Raw genomic sequence first — 17,786 nt, 5'->3', positions numbered from 1 at the left:
CTATATGTAAGGCGCCCCTATATGCAAGGATGTTTGGTAACCTTTTGTATCAACACAAGAAGGCCTTTACATTACTAATAAAAAATATATTTTTAATGGTTTTATACTCTTTGTGTGTATTTCAGTGCATCCACTTTCAACGGGCGGGATATTTCCTCGTTCTTCCATCAATTCGCCCCTATATGTATGGTGCCCCTATCTGCAAGGATGTTTGGTAACCTTTTGTATCAACACAAGAAGGCCTTTACATTACTAATAAAAAAATATTTTTTCAATGGTTTTATACTCTTTGTGTGTATTTCAGTGCATCCACTTCCAAGCGGGCGGATATTTCCTCGTACTTCTGTAAATTCGCCCCTATATGTAAGGCGCCCCTATATGCAAGGATGTTTGGTAACCTTTTGTATCAACACAAGAAGGCCTTTACATTACTAATAAAAAAATATTTTTTCAATGGTTTTATACTCTTTGCGTGTATTTCAGTGCATCCACTTTCAAGGGGGCGGGATATTTCCTCGTTCTTCTGTAAATTCGCCCCTATATGTAAGGCGCCCCTATATGCAAGGATGTTTGGTAACCTTTTGTATCAACACAAGAAGGCCTTTACATTACTAATAAGAAATATATTTTCAATGGTTTTATACTCTTTGCGTGTATTTCAGTGCATCCACTTCCAACGGGCGGGATATTTCCTCGTTCTTCTATCAATTCGCCCCTATATGTAAGGTGCCCCTATATGCAAGGATGTTTGGTAACCTTTTGTAGCAACACAAGAAGGCCTTTACATTACTAATAAAAAAATATTTTTTCAATGGTTTTATACTCTTTGTGTGTATTTCAGTGCATCCACTTTCAAGCGGGCGGGATATTTCCTCGTACTTCTGTAAATTCGCCCCTATATGTAAGGTGCCCCTATATGCAAGGATGTTTGGTAATCTTTTGTATCAACACAAGAAGGCCTTTACATTACTAATAAAAAATATATTTTCAATGGTTTTATACTCTTTGTGTGTATTTCAGTGCATGCACTTTCAACGGGCGGGATATTTCCTCGTTCTTCTATCAATTCGCCCCTATATGTAAGGCGCCCCTATATGCAAGGATGTTTGGTAACCTTTTGTATCAACACAAGAAGGCCTTTACATTACTAATAAAAAATATATTTTTAATGGTTTTATACTCTTTGTGTGTATTTCAGTGCATCCACTTTCAACGGGCGGGATATTTCCTCGTTCTTCCATCAATTCGCCCCTATATGTAAGGCGCCCCTATATGCAAGGACGTTTGGTAACCTTTTGTATCAACACAAGAAGGCCTTTACATTACTAATAAAAAATATATTTTCAATGGTTTTATACTCTTCGTTTGCATTTCAGTGCATCAACTTTCCAACAGGCGGGATATTTCTTCCTACTTCTGTAAATTCGCCCCTATATGTAAGGCACCCGTATGTGCAAGGTTGTTTGGTAAATTTGCCCTAGGAAAAATGAAGTTTCTAACCTGCCGTTTTCTATGTTTATTAATTAATGTATGGAACTTTCTATGAATGGCGAAGAGATTTTTTTTAAAAAGTAACGATGGTGAGTCTCCTTCGCCACAGACGCTCTTTTTACGTGAATATCACAACATCGGTTTTAATATACTCTAATCAGTTGAGTGCGTGACTATAACTGTCAACTCGCCCCTATATGCGAGTCGCCCCTATATGTAACGTGCCCCTATATGCAAGGTAACGTTACCAACTGTGGTACTCAGTGTCTCTTTGAAGCAAGAGTTCACAACAAACACGAGGACAACCGCTCCAACGGAACGTACGCTTTCAGATATTTAGTTTTTAAAGCATATCTGTGTGTAAGCCGACAAAACAGACAACTACATCAAAGAATACTCGCTGCTATTTTAGTCAATAATTTTAAAATTCTCATTTTGTTTGTCAGTTAATACGTCTTATACTCGCACGTATTTTGCTAGGTGAGTCTCTGATAGTTTATGAGGAAACTGAGATTGGTGTTTGACAAGAGATGGAGATGTTCTTATTTCTAAGCTCTGCCTGATGTAAATATAGTTTGACGGTTTTGCTACTTTAAACAAGGGGTTAAGCTATCCTAAAAAAACTAGTCATCTGAAGAGTATTGAGCATGGAATAGTCTGGGAATAAATGCATCGTTTCCTTAAATTCTAACAGCTAGGGTCATACTTAATGCATTCATCAGGTTCTCTAGAACAGACCCAGGTCTGTTACAGGTAGCAAGAGGGTGTCACTAGTAAAAGTCAACTGTCTTGCGTGTAACGACTATTCAGTCTTCTGAGGTCGCATAACTTATACGTGATCGTGACAAGCAAACCAAGCCAGTTGCCTAAATAAAAATAACTATCTTAAACCCTGTCACGCCAAGTGAGTTAAACACTTTTCCTTCATTCAGTTCCCAAGTTATGTACTCGTCATATTTCTAGTGAGTTTATAACGACAAAAGCGGCATAAATCAAAGGCTTTCGTGCTTCTTGGCTGGTGTGGTGAAACTCAAAACAACAAAAATCCGGGACTTTTCCTGATTTCTGAGAAACAAAAACGCTTTGTCCATAACGATGTCACTGATAGCGGGGCGATATTCACAAAATCTCGACCGGAGTCGTACTACCCAAACACGAATCATAAAAGTAAAGCGAAAATTTCGTATACGGCTTCCCCAGGTCACTTTTGTGATCAAATGTTATTAAACTCCTGAATCAAAGCCTTTCATACCTGTAGACCGGTGTCCTGTAGACCTTCAGAAGAATCTGGGAGTTCCATCGGAATTTCAAGTTTAGTTACATTTTTTAAAGGGCTTCATCATTCTTGCTGTGTACTGACTTTTTGACAATTTACACCCGCAATTAATCTATTAGTTCACCTCATATGAAAAGTAATTGAAGCTCGTCCCTGAACAAGCAAAGAAAGCCATAGGCAAAATTGACGTGAACGAAAATACCTACCTCAATGGCTCAAACTCCTGTCGCTATTAGTGCGTGTAAACTGAGAACTTTTCGTCGCTCCCAAGTTTATGTACTCGTTATGTTCCTGGTAAGTTAATAAGGAACAAAGCAACATTAACCAAACTTCTATTAAACACAAAGGCTTTCGTGCGTCTTGGCTAATCTGATGAACCAAAACTGAAGTATAACCTTGAAGTTCCTTGAATTCCGAGAAACAAAACGACTTTGTCAAAAGATGTTACATGTACTGATAGCTGGGCGTTATTCAACAAAATCTTGATCCAAACCGAATTGGCTCGGACTACCGATACTTTGCTATGATCAGATCGACTACATGTAGTTCTACCCAAAGGCGGATCATACAAGCAAAATGAATTTGTTTTACAGCGTTTCACTTAACCTCTTTGGTGTTCAAATAGTAACTTTTCAATCAAAACCCACGGTACCTCTAGACTGGTGTCCTTTGAACTGCAAAAAGAATCTGAAACTTTTCCTGATTGAGTTTAATCGTTCTCGCATTGTATTGACTTTTTAACTGATTACACCAAAAATTAATTTATTTGCTCACATTATATGAAAAATAATTGAGAGCTCGTCCGTGAACAAGTAACGCAAGCCAGACACGAAAGCTGGCTGAATGAAAATACCCACCTACCTCAAAGTCTGTAGCGCTCGGTGCGTCAAGAATCTTTCCTGCTCTCTCAAGTTATGCACTAATTTCTGATAAGTTAACGACGACTCAAAGTAGCATAAACTAAACTTCTAACCGCAAAGGTTCTCGTGCCTCTTAATTAGTGTGATGAAACCGAAACTGAAATAATCCCGGACTTCCCCTGAATTCCGAGAAACAAAGACGGATGTCCGCGGATGTCATTGATATTCACAAAGCCACGATCGGAGCAGAATTGGCTTGGACTACTGACACTGAGGAGATATCGGATCGAGTCGTGCTGTCCGAGCATTATAATGTTAAAATACCGACACAGTTGTGGCTAGGAGTATGGGTACCTCCTCTAAAAAGGGTTACAATTAAATACCAGCAGCTAGAAGATTATATTTATGAACCTTTAACTTCACAAAAGTCACTATTACTGGTAAGATTAATTGATTATTTCCCCCACTGTATTCGTAGACACAAGCGTAGCAAAAAACGTTTTTATCGTATAAGTTCATGTTACGCCCTATTAAGTTACTGTCCAATACATAATTTTGATTTGCCGTCCTGTTTACGTCATGTCTATATAGTATCATAGAAGCCGTAAATAGCCAAGTAATTTTTCTTTTATGATAATATTCAATAAATAGTTGTTGTTCCTTTCTTTCTTACTTAACTTTTATTTTACTTTGTTTCATTTGTCTTTGTATTGACTGTTTTGGTACTGAAATCTTTATTTGGAAGATAAAGCCAATAAAGTTGTTGTTGTTGTAAATGCTGAGGCAGAGATTACGTACAACAAAAGAACGATTTAAACAAACAATAAAGCACCCAGAAGAACTCTATCCTTTGTTTCTTTTGTGATGAGGGTGAGAAAGATGAAAAAGACCTCTTAAAAGACGCACAGAAAAATCAGGCCATTGTTCAAGTCCCTGAAAATACTAAACATCTTCGAGTTAAGTGCAAATCTAACAGCCGTTTTTATGTACTCATATCATCATGACAAGCTACCAGCATTCTTAGATAACTTTTTCAAAACTAATAAAAGTGTACATTCCTACAAAACGCTATCAGCAGCGAACATACATATTGAATTTAGAAAAATATATCATGGCAAATATTCTATAGGTTTTAAGGGAACAATTCAGTATAGAACCACCTTCCCTCAAATATAAGAAACGTATAAGTTCGTATCATAAGTTTAAGAAAAAAATCAAAGAGTATGTGATCAAGAAATAATTGTAATAGTTTTAGTTCATATCAGTTCGTGAACATTATTCTTTGCATCTGCTTAGAATAAAGCGGAGATCGTCTAAAAGCTCTACAGAGCTTGCATGATCTCCTGCCTTGTAGAAATGTAATTTTAGGTTGTGTGTGTACAAATGAATGTATGGTAAATAAAGGCAAATCAAATATCTATCTTCAGTCGTATCTTAACCATCTTATTAACCACAGCGAAAATATAGACCCACAACGGTGATGGAGCAAGACACAAATACTTCCCAAAGGGTATGTGTAGGGTAATACAGTGTTCATATCTTATTAACAGGAAGCTCTGTTTTTAAAAAGAGTTTATGTCCTTCGATTAAGCTAGTACACCTTAACGGACCCTATTAAAGGATCACAAAGCCGAAAAGGATACCCTGTTTCTGGACTGGACACCTCAAAAGCCATAGTCTATTCAAAACCACACACACCTCAATAGTTCACATATGGCAGTACCCAGCGCATCCCGCCAAAAACCTGAGACAGATCGGGCTAGAGTAACCACCAAAACACAGCTAAAAACGTGGTGGTCAGTGAATATTATAAATATTACGGTATATACGAAAGGAAAGTTACCTTGAACCAAGCAATATCGTCAAGAAGCAGGCGGACATTACATTAGGACTCTCACTATTTGTTTTGACTAGATTGGTATATGCTCGTATTCTTATTAAACCGGCAACGACTAAGTATATTAACAACGACTAGGGAAATCACTCAAATCAGTAAAGAGTCAGCTTCATTGCTGTTCAAAGAAATCTGATAATTCATGACCCCGTTTAAAACCTGACTTGTATTCCGAAAATTTGGGGTCCAAGTTACGCCACAAATGTTTAAGGTCATTATAAGCCCTACTTGAAGCAACAGAATCCGGAAAGTAAATGCTACCAACTGGTAGATTATATTTTATAAATCTTTAAATTCACACAAAAGTCACTATTACTCATAACAGTACTTAATCATTTCCCCTACTGTATTCGCAGAAACAAGCGTAGCAAAAAAGGTCTTTATCGTATAAGTTCATAACGCCCTGTTATAAAATAAGTAAATTATAAACATATTGTTCAGTAATATACCCTTTTTTCATACACCGATCAAGCAAAATGTGCAAGGTTGCCCATTTCGAAAATATTTGTGGAACCTAAGCAATTCCCCATAACCTCAGTCAGTATTACCATTGAAAGTTCTCGCTGCAATGCGAACTCGTCAATATAGATGCACATCCTGTCATTTAATTGTCAAGTTTTCTTTGACAGGACGTTTCGATCGAACGGTTTATTTGTACTCAGTGTCTCTTTGAAGCAAGAGTTCACAACAAACACTACTGTAATTTTCAAGGAAACCGCTGCAACAGAACGTACGCTTTCAGATATATAGTTTTAAAAGCATATCTTATTGTAAGACAAAACAGACAATCACATCAAAGAATACTCGCTGCTATTTTAGTCAATAATTTTAAAATTCTCATTTTGTTTGTCAGTTAATACGTCTTATACGCGCACGTATTTTGGTGGGTACGTCTCTAATAGTTTATGAGGAAACTGAGATTGTTGTTTGACAAGAGATGGAGATTTTCTTATTTCTAAGCTCTGCCTGATGAAACAAAAATTACTTCGAATTAGCGGGAGGTTCGAGTTAACGAGGGTTCGAGTTACCAAGGGTAAAATTACAGTAAATGTATGACGGAAATCCAGGGGAAATCGATTTTGGTTCGAGTTAGCGCGAGTCGACTGTACCAACCCCCGTCGCAATAAGTGCCGTATTAATAACTCCTCCTCGCTCCCAAGTTTATGTACTCGTTATCTTTGTGGTGAGTTAAAAAAAAAAAAAAACACAGCCTAAGCCAAAGTTCTATTAAACCTGAGGCTTTCGTGCCTCTTGGTTGATGTGATGAATCAAAACTGAAATATGTCCGGGACTTTCCCTAAAATCCGAGAAACAAAACCCCTTTGTCCATAAAGATGTCACTGATAGCTGGGCGTATTCAACAAAATCTCAATTGGAAACGAATTGACTCGAACTACCGAAACTTCGATAAGATCGGATCGGCTAGTTCTACCCAAACGAGGCTCATACAAGCAAAACGAAATTCTCTTACAACGTTTCACTAGATCGCTTTGGTATTCAAATGGTAACTCCTGAATCAAAACCTTGTGAACCGTTAGATAACCCTGGAACTTTTCCCGAACCGTTTTAAGTTACAAAAGAGTTCAATCGTTCTCACTGTGTATAGACTTTTTAACTGATTGCACCAAAGCTTAATCTATTTGCTCACATTAAATGAAAAATAATTGAGAGCCCGTGCCTGAACAAGTAACGCAAGCCAAGCAGAAAAGATAGCTGAAAGAAAATACCTACCCGTCAAAGTCTCAGTAGCACTCAGTGCGTTAAGGATTTTTCCTGCTCTCTCAAGTTATGCACTAATTTCTGGTGAGTCAATGACGACTGATAGCAGCATAAACTAAACTTCTAACCTCAAAGGCTTTCGTGTCTCCTAACTAGTGTGATAAAACCGAAATTTAAATAATCCCGGACTTTCCCTGAATTCCGAGAAACAAAAACCTTACAGACGTCTACAGTGTATGTCCACATGTCACTACTGATATTAACCAAGTCTCGATCCATACAGAATTGGCTTGGACTACCGACACTTAGGAGCTATCGGATCGTGTCGTACTTTGCACGCATTGTAATGGTAAGATACGGACAGAGTCATGGTTTTCTCTGCAATACGCTGGTGAGACAAAGGGTCATAGAGATAAGGGTACCCCCTCCAAAAGGGGTTCCTTGCGGATTTATACTCGAAAAACAGTAATTTTACGAATATGTCTTGCAAGGCAGTATTTTTATATATCACGTCTATGTGCGATGAAAACATCATAAATCTTAGTGCCTCTTATATTGAAAATATTCTAAATTGCTATAAATCCGAACTCTAATTAAACTTTCTTACCCTACGAGTAGCATAGAAGCCGTAAATAGCCAAGTAATTTGTCTTTTATGATAATATTCAATAAATAGTTGTTGTTCCTTTCTTTCTTACTTAACTTTTATTTTACTTTGTGTCATTTGTCATTGTATTGACTGTTTTGGTACTGAAATCTCCATTTCGAAGATAAAGTCAATAAAGTTGTTGTTGTTGTAAGCACTGAGGCACAGATTATGTACAATAAAAAAACAAGTTAACCAAGCAATAAAGCACCTAAGAGAACTCTATCGTTTGTTTCCTTTGTTTCTTTTGTGATGAGGGTGAGAAAGATGAGAAAGACCCCTAAAAAGACGCGCGGCTGTGGATCCTAAAACAACAATTAATCCGTGCATCAATTTAGTCACTTCGCTTATCACCGACAGCGTAACGAGATACTTTAACTGGCATAGTTAACAGACAATATGTAACGTCCAACAGATCACATGGACACTCATGATGGAGTGAAGCCTTCGTTAACATTAAACATGGGAACTGCTTTATTTTTTACTTTACAAACCTGTTTCGTGCTAAATGAGATAAATCTGACTATTGCTCGCCAACGAGTCCTCATCAGTAGCTCAGAGATCCGATCTAGAACACGGAGGGTCGTGAATCCCATCTGGGGCTCAGATTTTTTCTCTGTCCTTTTATGGTTGATTCCTTACATCTCCCCTTATTTCCTTTATAATATTAATATCAGTGGCATAGGTTGGTTGGTTGGAGGCTCCTTCATGGGTGAGACATTTCTCACTATTAATGTGACTGTGTGATACAGTTAAGCCTTAATGTGTTGCTTGTGATGGACTGTGTGACTGCGAGATGCGGTTCGCAAGTCCAACCCACAAAAATGACCCTTGCTCGCCAACGAGTCCTCAGTAGCTCAGAGGTTAGAGTATCCGATCTAGAACACGGAGGATCGTGGGTTCGAATCCCACCTGGGGCTCAGATTTTTTCTGTGTCCTCTTATGGTTGATTCTTTACATCTCCCATTATTTCCTTTATAATATTTTATATTTATATTTATATATATTTTTTTGTCATTTAATCATTGTTTATTTCAGTTTATTGCCTTACAATAATAACATTCAATTCAATTCATGATCTGATTTGACTCATGGTGAAAAAGTGATTATAGCGGAGCTCTCGCGCGCGCGCAGCGGAGCACCATGGGTAAGAAAATTTGGTAAACTATCCATCCGAGAAAATTTGGTTATGACATAGCGTACGCCCACCCGTACACACACTTCATGTAAGCCATGTCAAATGTCACAATAGATCTTGCACAACTTGACTAGCCTCTTAGTTATGTAAACCATCCGTATGAGTACGATTAGATTGACAGCTGTCAAAATCAGACATCCGCTGACAATTATCACATGGCCATCTCGCGGGCGCAGATGAAAGGCCAGTCGTTTTGCCCCTCCATATAAGCTGATATAATATGTCACACTTACCAATTCAACATAAAAACGAAACTACGCCGAGCAAGGCTGTCAGTTGGCAGACCGTCGTTTAAAGTTATATTGGCAAGCCAAATTAAGGTCAATCGACAGCTGTCAAAATGGGACATGTGCAGACCACTATCAGAAAACTAATAAAGTGGGCTCAGGTTCGCTCAAGTACAGGATCTGGCATTTTCCACCATGTGCCGGACGGATATGTCTTACTCACACTCGTAGTCTGTTAATTCGAATATTCGCCATTCTAATGAAGGTTAATTGACAGCTGTCAAACTAGAGAATACGCTGACCATCATCACCTGAGTGTATCGCGGGCTCATTTTTCTATCCATTGAGGTCACTTAGTGTTTAAAGTTTTGCTCTGATATAACCTGCGATCAGGCGATTTTTTTTTCCGTAGGTTAGCTCTGATATTTTAATTTGATCACGGGCTCAATTCGAAGCCCCATAGCTTAGAAAATCTATCCACAACCTCGTCCCCAGGGTCTTCTCGCTTTCCCATATTGGAAAGCGAGAAGACCCTGGGGACGAGGTTGATCTATCCATCCTAGAAAATTCGGCAATCACTTGACCGTACACCGACCACCCGACCTTCCGTCCGTCCGCACCACAGGCATACCAATGTTTAATATCACACTTTCTAGCTAGTTTGGGAGCCTGCAACCACAGGTAGCCCAAGCTCGAAATATGAGCATCGGCGAGCATCGGCATTGTTGCGTAACATTCAAAATATAAGGATTTGTATGGGAAAAAAAACTTTCGTTTCTGTAACCTACGAAAATGAAAGGATTTAAAAAAAAACAGCTTACCTTACTTAAAATGTGTGTTCAATCTCTCCTGTGTGGTCCACGGGCCGATTTATGGCCGTTTTATGGGTTTTTATGTTAACGGTTTTCTCTCTATATAAAGGTTTACCAAGGTTGGGCACTCCAGCGAAGCGGCTCGACTGATCCACCGAAGGAAAACGGCCGTAAATTCGCTCCAACTGCTCCAATCGCCTCCAAATTCCGCCTAGGTAACACATGATAGTTCTCCTTTCCATTCGTTACCTTGCTTCAAGACGCCTTTGCACCGAGAGCGAATCAAAGGTCGCCAATCTCTGCAAACCTTCCCGATTGAAGCCATCGACAGAGGCTCGGGATGAGCTCCGCGTTACCCAAACGGTTGAAAGATAGCTTAGCGACCCGGCCTGAGATTCAAATTACTCACACTCGGGGTGGGAGACAGTCTCTTGCTCCCGTTCACATCAATACCCTTGGGCCCGACCCTCGCAAAGGCTAACTTGCACGCATTGTTCTCATTGACCAATCGGAGCTCAAACTGGCGAAATTTGAATTTCAAAACAAAGTACGGAATCGGAATCGTACAGATTCTGTAGTTTGCGAAATGAAAATCTGTAGTTGTAGGAAAAATGGGGGACTACTCGTAGTCTATTCTCGTTGCGTCTGCTCAGGCGCTCAAGTTAAGCCCTGTCAGTCGGGGTTACGAACTGGATGGGTGACCCACCGCGAAGATTGTCTTAAAGGTCCATACGTTGTTCTTTTTTTTTCTTCTTCTTTTTTGCGTATTATGTGGTGTTATTGTTAACAGCGTATTGAAAAGCAGATTTAGCATTTAGCGTCCGGATTTAGAAAAACAAAAAAACAAAGAACAATATGGCCCGGTGGAGTTCGCCCGAAAATTATTATTCTTCGGGCCGTAATACAGAGCTGGAACTTTGCCGACTTTGATCTATATATCGGCGGGGAAGCCGGCAAACTAAGAAAACTGGGTTTTCGACAGTGGAAAACGATCATAATGCCTCTGATTCCAATCTCCTATTCCTCCATCTGTCTCTTGTTGTCGGCGTTGCCTTTGCTGTGCTAACAGTGCTAAGCGATGTTTCTTCTGCTCCGCGGTTTCTTGTTGACGTCTTCTCCTTCGTTGTTCACGCTGAATTTGAAGTCGGCATTCTCCAGAGTATTTTCATTTCGCAAACTACAGATTTTCATTTCGCAAACTACAGAATCTGTACGATTCCGATTCCGTACTTTGTTTTGAAATTCAAATTTCGCCAGTTTGAGCTCCGATTGGTCAATGAGAACAATGCGTGCAAGTTAGCCTTTGCGAGGGTAGGGCCCAAGGGTATTGATGTGAACGGGAGCAAGAGACTGTCTCCCACCCCGAGTGTGAGTAATTTGAATCTCAGGCCGGGTCGCTAAGCTATCTTTCAACCGTTTGGGTAACGCGGAGCTCATCCCGAGCCTCTGTCGATGGCTTCAATCGGGAAGGTTTGCAGAGATTGGCGACCTTTGATTCGCTCTCGGTGCAAAGGCGTCTTGAAGCAAGGTAACGAATGGAAAGGAGAACTATCGTGTGTTACCTAGGCGGAATTTGGAGGCGATTGGAGCAGTTGGAGCGAATTTACGGCCGTTTTCCTTCGGTGGATCAGTCGAGCCGCTTCGCTGGAGTGCCCAACCTTGGTAAACTTTATATAGAGAGAAAACCGTTAACATAAAAACCCATAAAACGGCCATAAATCGGCCCGTGGACCACACAGGAGAGATTGAACACACATTTTAAGTAAGGTAAGCTGTCTTTTTTTGAAATCCTTTCATTTTCGTAGGTTACAGAAACGAAAGTTTTTTTCCCATACAAATCCTTATATTTTGAATGTTACGCAACAATGCCGATGCTCGCCGATGCTCATATTTCGAGCTTGGGCTACCTGTGCTGCAACGTGATATTGTACATCCATGTTTTGATTAATTGACAGCTGTCAAAATAGTGTTTCTGCTGACCAGCATCGCCTGACCGTATCGAGGGCTCAGGTATCGACCCACTGAGTTCGAGTGTTTTTTGAAGGTATCCGCTGACAAGTTGATACTTTTCAAATGATCGCAGGCTCATATGAAATGAGCAGCACTTTTAAAATGTTGATTTCGAACTGACCTCGGACGCGAAAATTCAACCGGCTTTTACATTTATATGCAGGGAAGGCAATCGCTTTTGACTTCTCTCACTGTCACGCATTGATCACGCTCTACGGGTCGACCTCCCAAAAAATTAGAAGGGTTTGTATGGAGTTTTCTGAGTATAACTGGGCTACTATCTCAGAGACAATTTGCCCCCAAATGCTCATTTTTGGCAAGTAGGCCTCTTGGACATTGTTCTTTCAGAATATCCTGACAAATCCCATAATTTCAGAAATTTCATTTTTATGACGTCATCACTTTAGTACTCTATGACGGTATTCTCGACTGGCCTAAGGGAACCACATCCTTATTTTAAGACTGTAAAGGACGCAAATAATCCTCCTCTCATGAGCTTACATTAGATTGAAGATTATTGTCAGCCTCGCCTTAATTTTCCAGACAACGAGTAGTCGTCGCTCTACTATCCGTGAGGAATATTGGGGGACTACTCGTAGTCTAATATGTAGATTTAGCCTGCGCTAAAAGCGAAGCTGCTGATTATATTTATAGTTTGCTCAAACAAAATGTAAAATCGTGTAATGCTAAGAGGCGAAGGCAACGAAAGCGGTGAAAAAACAAAAAATAGATCTAATTAGCAAAAAAGCAACTTTGCTTGTGCAGCACACTTTCTTTGTACATTTCTTTGCCGTTGTTTCGCACGAATACAACGTGAAACTTCCAAAAGCTTCCTGGTTTCACGTTTTGTGGAGGAAATGTCGTACGTGTTCTTGTTCACTTTTTTTGCCACTGTCGCTCATTTTCACCCAGGTTTCCGCTAGCATTTCTCATTTTCTCTCCACCGCTACAAAATTTCATGTTGTTCCTCCAACAAAAAATGCCTCTTTTGTTTTTTCTATTTCGCTCTAGCTCTTTTTCTCGTTGAGCTTCGCTGGCCTGTCGGCGCCTTACTTTCTCTTTTTCTCTGTCTTTCTCTTTCTCTACTTTGTGGAGATGACAATTAATCTAAACTTTATACTTAAGACAACAGGATACAGAAACAATTTCCGCTTTCCGTTTTCGTCTTTATTGACTCTTTAGTTGTCTCTGCTTCACAAGAGTGACAAGACGCAGGCGGCCATACGCTTTCCCGCCAAAACAACCTGACAGTTACCATCGGCTTACATGAGGAGCTGCCTCGTACCCAGACATCTCTCTCTCGATGGTCCCTTGCGGTTCATCACCAGTCACTCGCGTTTCGCGCTTGCCTTTACGATGAGAAAAACGAAGCGCCTGAGGAGGAGGATGCATGAGGAGGGTGTACGGACGGTCGGCGTTCGTACGCTAGGAATGGGCCTGGGGACGAGGCTAGATTCTTGTCTCTGGTGGGTTTTTACCCATTCAAGTTTCGATCAGAGTTTGCATGTAAAGAAAAAGCTGTATAACAAGAACGAACACCGTCTTCAAGTGATATTATTATTTGCAGATATTAGATGGGATGTCAACTGGTCTGCGCGGTGTCAACGAACCTTACCTGTTCAGTTTTCCGTTCTATATTTAATACTGCTTGTGAGTGTAATACCGCGCAGTAATTATAATCCAAGGAAAAGTAAATCGGTCACAGATTTTGACACAGTTGAAACTCTCCTTTGTAACGGACACTCTCGTGAGCGGACAGTTCTACTTGTCACTTATGGCCACCTTCACAACAAGACATCCAACAACTCAATAAGCGACAATTTGAACAGTCCAGACTATAATCAACACGCTCGTAGCCTGCTATCAAGCTCTCCATTTGAGGGATACCGTAAAATTCCGAAAATAAGCCCCTCCAAATATAAGCCCCCCCAATCCGGTAACGCAAAAAACCCTCCGTTAAATCGCCCCTCCAAATATAAGCCCTCCCGGGGGCTTTTACTTGGAAAATTGCCCTCAAATACAAAGTAATTAAAACAAAGCAAAAACAGTAAATTTACTTCCAACTATACGGCTAGCCCAATCGATTTTGGAACGTAAATATTCCCTCCGTAGATAAGCCCTCCAAAAATAAGCCCCTCAAAAAAGGCCTTTGAAAAATATATGCCCCGGGGCTTATTTTCGGAATTTTACGGTATCGTGAAAAGTAGACGCGCGAGAGGCACGCGAAAACGGGGGGCGGGATAGGAGAATGGAGAACTTGTTCCCTGGTAAAAGAGGTCTCTCACGACGAGGCAAAAATGAGAGGAAGGTGAACGTGGAAAATGAAAAATAGGAACAAAATAAAGAACTGGAAATGAAGTTACTGATAGGGCAAGGTTTCAAGTTAGGTTTTGTTCTCATTTTTCATTTTCCAGTTCCCCACTCCCCCTTTTAGTTACATCCCTGGTAAAACTCATTTTCATAACAAAGGTTTCGCACTTAGCCTCGTTTTGAAAGTGAGAGTTTTTGCAACTCGGAAATGACCCACTGAGCAGCTGCGTTATCCAACCTCGTCCCCAGGACGTGTCCCTAAGAAGCCCTGGAGACGAGATTGCTGAGATATAGGGACAAACAGCACCTCACTGAACGGCTTACACAATTGGCTGTAAAAACAATAGGATAACCACACAAACATGGGCGAGATATACGCGACTCCAGCTCGAGCGGTTGCCAAGGAGACTAAGAGATGCGAGCCACCCGTAAATTGTCAATGTTCCCAGGCTATCAGCCAAACGTAGAGATAACATCGAAAGACGGGGAAATAACCATGGCATTTTTAACAGCTTTGACTTCTAATTTAGTCAAAAGTTTAATATTGATTATCAAAAAGTAGAAGAAGTATTTTTATTCCATGCCCGGATGCTTCTAAATCTGTTTTAAACACTCGACTGTACCTCTCTTCTCTCCAGAAGTCTCTTTGTGCCCACAAACGCTGGAGCGAGCAAAAACAAAGCGTCCGCTTTTTGCTCTTCCAATCGTCCCCGAAACGGTCCAGTTTTTTTGTAATTATGGCAAGATAAATCCTTTACGGAGAAAAAAGAGGTCGTCTGTTATCTAAAGTCACTTTCTCTGTATGATGCTCATATATTAGTTGAAAAATATCTTTTAGTTGAAGCTAATATCTGAAATATTCTACCCTAATACACTTAGTCTCGATTTTTTATAATGTCGTGCATGAGTCTTGTTCAAAGAGGCATCAGTAGATATTCAGCAAAGAATCCACTCATGTAATCATTGTTTCATATTAGTAAAATAGTTATTATGAACATTATCATTATTAAACTCTAAACTATAAACCACCAGTACTTTCAAAGATGTCGCGCTCAAATTCACAAAAATTTCCTAAAATGAGGTGCCTCTTACAATTTAATCGATTCCACACCTAGCCGAAAATATAGCCTGCTAAGTGGACTTATTATTGAAGGCTTACGTCTGTCAACAAGACTTAAAATTATTTGTTATCCAAAAATATTATCATTCTATGTATAACAATCATCTTAATTAACTGTTGGAAACTATCCCAATACTGTAAACTGCCACTTATAAGACCCCTCCCCACCCCTCCTTTTATACGCTGCCCCTGCTATAGGCCCATTAGCCTCCCCCCCCCCCCCCCCCCCCCACTTCTACGCTGCCCCTGCTATAAGCCTCTCTCCAAATGAATTCAAATGAATTATGACGTTTTCTTCGTTTACAGCAAAGATCTCTCAGGATCCATAGACTCTCACTGACGCTGTCTCATCCTTACAGGTGGATTTCCACTGTCGCGTAATTTCTGCGTGCGAGCGTAAATAAAATAGAGGCAATGTATGGAAGGTCACGCGTAATCGTAAAAGTTCAACCTCGCTCAACATCAACGTGTACGCGTAGCCTTTCATACAACGCCTCTATTTCATTTACGCTCGTAACTTTTACGTACGTTCGCACGCAAAAAAAACCGCGGAAGTGGAAATAAACCCTTACTCTCTATTCTCAGCAAGCATGATAGCATGAGAAGATTCAATCTGAGCCCTTTCGAGTCCGTCATCTACCTTTTTCGTGGCCTAATTAAAAAGCTTCATTTGAAACCAGTAAATGTAAAACGTATTTTGATCAGCACTGCTTTAGCATGTTTCGCAGCGCTTTTTCTATTTCGGTTATAAGTCCCCCTCCGATATAAGCCCCTCAGTTTACAAGCCCTCTTCAAACCCCTCACAAAGATATATAACCCTAGGGCTTATTAGCGGCAGTTTACGGTATATTTGAATTAAGCATCTGTTTTATGTTTATGTCGGTGATTGTTTGTCCGCCTCGTAAAACAATCACGTAGTCCCTGCAAAAGAAAAAAAATAGGAGATTAAAACAAAAGGCAATAGAATGACTGAACAAACTGACGATTTGACTAAATAAAACAACCCAACGACCGTTATTACTATGAGAGAAGACGGATCAAAACCGATCAACGAACATAAATCATGGGTCGACCCAAATTAGATATGTCAGACTTAAGCCCCGTGAAAACGGACGCAATATTGTTGGTCAACAACTCCCAACATTGTTGGATGTTACATGTTGCGTCCGTTTGCACACCCTGTTGCATGTTGTTGCGTGTTGTCGAGAGATGTTGCGCACAAGCAGAAATTGAGCCACCAACTCCCAACTTTTTTTTTTTTGTTCCGTGATCGCCGAAGCTTAGCGAAAGAATGTTGGATCCGTTTGCACAGCTCTTCCAACATTAACGACTGACGTAACGTACGCGCATTTTACATGGGACGCGATCCATTCAACTAAAATTCCGACCGGTCCGACCAAAAAAAAGAGTGGTCCACCTCAAAACTTGGACCAGTTTGTTCGAAACTTTTCCGGTTGGACGAAACCGATCCATTGAGTTTTGGACCGAAATTTCCGGACATTTTGGTCGAATGGATCGCGCCCATGGTCTCCTTGGAGTTTACAGAGTCTTATGGGTTACATCCTCCCCATGATGCACTGCAGGTCCAACTTTGTTGGGAATCGTTGCATCCTTTTGCATACCACTGCCAACAAGGTTTGCACGTAGCTTAAGCTGATTCACACGTCGATCTTTTCATGTATACGTAATTATAGGGATTAGATTTGGTAGGTGTCTTCGAATTCAAAAGGACATAAGTGACCAGATACCACTCTTCATTTTTTACCTTGGAAAATTCAAATTGGAATAGGTTAGAATTACGATTCATTTTCCTTATCCTCATGTTGTCTATGAATCGCCAGTGCAGCCAGTCTTTTGTCTCGTAAGCTCCTTCTTTCGTTCAGTTGCTCTAAAGGCATGGTCTGGTTTAATTCTTTCTCCAGCTTGTCAAGTGTCTCGCCGCTCAGTGAACGCGGCCCACCTTGCTCCTCACAAACATGTTTGATGTTTGCTCCATATCGTTCACAGTAATCTCTGATGCCTACAAGATAAATGAAGAAAGTGACCTCATAATGATACAGTCATAATGATATATTAAATATTGGGGTAACGAAAGTACACAGAAGCACCAAGAACTAACCAGCAAGTAGACTTGCCCACAGGTCGAGCTCAAAATTTTTCTCGAGCGCGAAGCTCGAGCAGGAGAATTCTAAGGTTTTCGGCGGCAAAGCGAGCGAGAGAGCCG

General features: G+C 40.3%; 1 protein-coding gene across 1 annotated transcript in view; it reads right to left on the bottom strand.

Annotated features, from left to right (window-relative positions):
• Positions 1 to 16,325: 16,325 nt before the first annotated feature.
• Positions 16,326 to 17,786, bottom strand: part of LOC140937646 (lambda-crystallin-like) — a 9,996-nt gene continuing 8,535 nt past the window's right edge. The window contains exons 8-9 of the mRNA XM_073387205.1: positions 17,328 to 17,582; positions 16,326 to 16,483 (exon numbers count right to left, since the gene is read on the bottom strand). Of these exons, the coding sequence (XP_073243306.1) occupies positions 17,359 to 17,582 (224 nt within the window). The 3' untranslated portion in view covers positions 16,326 to 16,483; positions 17,328 to 17,358. The remainder of the gene's footprint in view (positions 16,484 to 17,327; positions 17,583 to 17,786) is intronic.

Source organism: Porites lutea, chromosome 1, assembly GCF_958299795.1.
Source record: "Porites lutea chromosome 1, jaPorLute2.1, whole genome shotgun sequence".
Classification (NCBI taxonomy): domain Eukaryota; kingdom Metazoa; phylum Cnidaria; class Anthozoa; order Scleractinia; family Poritidae; genus Porites; species Porites lutea.
This window is presented reverse-complemented; position numbering and strand designations above follow the sequence as displayed.